Below are 4,898 nucleotides of genomic sequence, written 5' to 3'. Positions count from 1 at the left end.
CTATTACATAAGTAATGTAGCAAACAGCTGGAACGATTCTGAGGTAATTAAGTAATACTTTATGTTCATGAGTATGTAAAATTATGAATATGTTTTCAACTGATGATCATTATTATATCCATATAATTCGATTTGGGATACAGAAAATCTCAAAACCAAATATGTTACGAGTACAAAGACTAATGAAGTGGTACAATGTTCGACTTATATCAGCAATAAAGGTTTACTCGACCTTTTGTGTGCATTGCAGTGATTTTTATCTCACAAATATGCATCTATTCTTCGTATCTTACTTGCCTACATGAATTTCTACATTTAAATTGATATCAGACAAAAACTAATTAAATCACTGCAAAACAACTTGTTGTTTATTCAATGCTGATAATTATTGTGGTACGAATTTGCTATTGCGTTACGTTTTCGTTTATTATTGTAAAATCTGCAAAAATGTACACATACTCAATATTTTACATCCTAAATAGGGGCATTCGTTAAAATTATCTAATGCCCCCTAGAAATGCGATACTATTTAGATTTTGATATGAGGACATATGGTAGAATACCAATCAGATAACTATCAATCCGATACCAAATGACGTAAATGTCATCTCAAATATGTCACCCCGCATTTTTCAACAAATGGCCATACCAATATCATTTAGTTAGATATAATGATAGAAAGGGCAAACTGTGAGACAATTCAATTAAAAAAATCAACGTCATGGTTTATGCAGAAAAATGAGATCGTTCCAAATTACCAAGCAATAATAAATGAACGTGTTAAATGTCAATCCGTATCAAAAAATAAAAAAAAGAAACATTTTTCAGTATCAGTAAATAACATGTAACAACTATAATTGATGATTTTTCTCCTTCTGTAATTCGTTCAGTGTTTCAATATATTTTTTACAAGTCGATATTTGATAATTTTAAATTGATATTTATCTAAAAAATTATAAAACATTAATAGTTATAAAAGACGAATTGAAAGTGTTTCAAAGTCGAAATTTAAATTGTTTTAAAGTTGTACATTTAAAGTGTTTTAAAGTCGTAAAGTAAAAGCTTTATAAATTCGAATGTATGAAATTCAATAGGGAAAGCATTTTGAGTAATAATAAAGATGTTTATGCCCCACTTACGATAGTAGAGGGGCATTATGTTTTCTGGTCTGTCCGTCCGTCTGTCCGTTCATCCGTCTGTCCCGATTCAGGGTAAAGTTTTTGGTCAAGGTAGTGTTTGATGAAGCTGAAGTCCAATCAACTTGTAACTTACATGTAGTACACATATTGCTTATGATATGATCTTTCTAATTTTAAAGCCAAAGTAGACTTTTGTCCCCAATTTCACGGTCCACTGAACATAGAAAATGAAAGTGCGAGTTTCAGGTTAAAGATTTTGGTCAAGATAGTTTTTGATGAAGCTGAAGTTTAATCAACTTGAAACTTAGTATACATGTTCCCTATGGTACAATCTTTCTAAATCTAATTCTAAATAATTTGTTTTACCCAATTTCACGGTCCATTAAACATAGAAAATGAAAGTGCGAGTGGTACATCCGTGTACTTTGGACACATTCTTGTTTCAGTCTAGATTCGACTTATTCATAAAGTTTGATTCTGAATTTAATTTCACTATGTTCTAACGCATTCTTGAGATTTTCCATTTTCGCAAATAAACATATTATCGTGTTCACTACAACGTGAACAGCTTGGAAACAAGATTAAACAATTATCATGAGATCTATAATAATTACCGGAGATCTATAATATTTATAGGTTACTTGCATAAAGAACGGAAGCATGCTTGCAGAAGTCAAATCAAGTTGTGAAAATGATTTTTTGAAGACCAAAGTTAATGGATCACGTATGTACATGTATTACATTTTTATTCCAAAGAACTTTTAATATTAAAATATTATATAATGATAGTGTCATTTGTTTTTAGTTTTATCAACTTTTGGGAAACTAATATAATGTTTTTGAAAGTCAGTTAAACCACCTATTTAATGGAGAAAAAAAAGGTGCAATTCTTCATTCCAAAGGGAAACTGCATTTGAGGACAATTAGTTGAACATCAAGTGTTTTGTTTATTCAAAAAATTAATTCATACAGGAATAAACCTACTGTAAAAATACTTCATTTAATTAGATTATTTTTTTAAATTTCTTTAGAACATTTTGAATCAACAAAAAAAAATTAAAGCAGTGCAAAATGTAAATACTAAAATTAATGTGATTATTTTCCTTCTTACATCATTTTGATTAAGAGATAACAAGAAGTTTTAAATAGTAATCAAAGGTACTAGGATTATAATTTAGTACGCCAGACGCGCGTTTCGTCTACATAAGACTCATCAGTGACGCTCATATCAAAATATTTAAAAGCCAAACAAGTACAAAGTTGAAGAGCATTGAGGATCCAAAATTCCAAAAAGTTGTGCCAAATTCGGCACAAAATACATTTTCGTATTTAAACTGATATAATATTACATAAAAGAGGGACGAAAGATACCAAAGGGACAGTCAAACTCATAAATCTAAAACAAACTGACAACGCCATGGCTAAAAATGAAAATGACAAACAGAAAAACAATAGTACACATGACACAACATAGAAAACTAAAGAATAAACAACACGAACCCCACCAAAAACTAGGGGTGATCTCAGGTGCTCCGGAAGGGTGAGCAGATCCTGCTCCACATGTGGCACCCGTCGTGTTGCTTATGTGATTACAAATCCGGTAAATAGTCTAATTCGGTAGGTCACATTCATGAAAGGGAAGGGGATTGTAGTTACGACGTAAGGAACATATCATAATTGTCTTCCAAACTGTTTCGTAGGCACAGAAACTAATTGTTCTTAAAATTGTTGTATATAATTATAGTTGAATACTGGATAGGCGGAACAGACATACAAAATGAGAATCTTTGGATTTGGTCGAGTAGTGAGACCAAGCTCACATTTTTTGACTGGAGTCCCAATCAACCAAACAATTATTATGGAGGTCAACATTGCCTTGAATTCAACTATAAATCAGCATGGAATGATAAAGAATGTGCTCTCCTTCGTCCTTTTATCTGCGAAAAGAGTAAGTTTCATGTCATAAGGATCACAGCAACTAGATTTCGATTAAGCTTTGGGTGTAGTTCGCAACTTAAAAAAACTAATAAATGGTGTTTAATAATTATCAGATTGTTTCGAATTTATTTAGATTTATTATTTCAACATTAATTGAATATAATTTTATTTGATCATCATCTACATCACAGTTCCCCCCTAACATTTTTACAACGAATTAAAAGAAAATCGGACAACACACCCAAAACCATGCTGTGTGCTTGCCATTTTAATATAATACTACTATACATATTTTTCAAAGAAACAGTTTTAATCTCATTGTGTGTTGATGTCAATTATATTATGATCATACATCTAGCCAAAGGAATTGTAATGCTATACTAATATAGAAGATTATATGGCATATGCCAGATGTAGGTAAAATGATACATTAAGTATCCTAAGTTTTGTTTAATTGAACAAAAAAAAGAAAAATCATGTTAGAGCTCAATTGCGACAACGTACAACATCTTGAGCAAGCTATACATATGTATGGTAGTTCTTAATAAAACAAAATTATAGGATTCCTTGCAACATTTTCAATAAAAAAAACTCCTCTTCTACAAATATGGATTTAACGATAAGCAAAACATGCTGCTATGATTGCCAATGATAAAACTATTACAAAGATTCTAACCGACATGTATTACCACAGTTTTAAGTCATCAACCGTTCTTGAACAATGAGCGAAACCCTTATAGTTATAATCTTTTTTTTTACCGACTTTGAACTCCGTAATTTATATTTTTTCGACAGGGTTCCTTCTCTGTGGTAAGACATACTGGTACTCGGTCAATTGCGAGTGATCAAAATAAGTAAACATATAAACCTAGTAGTTTGGGAGGGGAAAATTTACTACTTTCTGAGAATTAAGACATGTATAGAAAACATTAAACAGTAAACTTTCCCTCAAAATTATACCTACAAAATCTTGAATTTACTTATTTACGTTGCTCTTGCTTGACCAAGTACCAACTGTCCAAACACAGAGAAGGTCATCTGTCGATAAAATATGAATTCTTGGGTCAAAAGTCGGTAATAGGAAAATTTTCTATTCACCTATAAAGGCTCCCAATATAAATTAATGTGAACCAATTCATACGAAAATAATTATTGACATGGCTGATTTAATCACATGATTAAACAAATATGACAGATAGCAACAAACGATAACAACTGATATTTAGTAAACATTTTGATTGTTGTATATGAACCCTCTCTGATATTTAGTATACAACTTAATAGTTCTATTCGGACCTTCTTTGATTATCAGTATACATTTGATTGTTCTATATGGATCTTCTTTGATTATCAGTATACATTTTGATTGCTCTATATGGATCTTCTTTGATTATCAGTATACATTTTGTTGTTCCATATGGATTTTCTTTGATATTCAGTATACATTTTGATTGTTTTATATGGATCTTTTTTGATATTCAATACACATTTTGATTGTTCCATATGGATTTTCTTTGATTATCAGTATACATTTTGATTGTTCTATATGGATCTCTTTTGATATTCAGTATACATTTTGATTGTTCTATATGGATCTTCTTTGATTATCAGTATACAGTTTGATTGTTCTATATGGATCTTCTTTGATATTCAGTATACATTTTGATTGTTCTATATGGATCTTCTTTGATTATCAGTATACAGTTTGATTGTTCTATATGGATCTTCTTTGATATTCAGTATACATTTTGATTGTTCTATATGGATCTTCTTTGATTATCAGTATACATTTTGATTGTTCTATATGGATCGTCTTTGATT

The 4,898-nt window shown here is 30.4% G+C and overlaps 1 protein-coding gene across 1 annotated transcript; it reads left to right on the top strand.

Moving 5' to 3' along the window:
- Nucleotides 1–1,775: 1,775 nt before the first annotated feature.
- LOC139505621 (galactose-specific lectin nattectin-like) lies at nt 1,776–3,098 on the top strand (the record flags this gene model as incomplete). Its single annotated transcript, XM_071295111.1, is given in 2 exon segments — nt 1,776–1,863; nt 2,884–3,098. Coding segments are annotated over 2 exon segments (303 nt in total), but the record flags the coding sequence as incomplete, so codon positions are not given.
- Nucleotides 3,099–4,898: the final 1,800 nt, after the last annotated feature.

The sequence above is a fragment of the Mytilus edulis genome, unplaced genomic scaffold (genome assembly GCF_963676685.1).
Source record: "Mytilus edulis unplaced genomic scaffold, xbMytEdul2.2 SCAFFOLD_1367, whole genome shotgun sequence".
NCBI lineage: Eukaryota > Metazoa > Mollusca > Bivalvia > Mytilida > Mytilidae > Mytilus > Mytilus edulis.
Note: the sequence above shows the minus strand (reverse complement) of the source record. Positions and strands in the feature narration are given on the sequence as shown.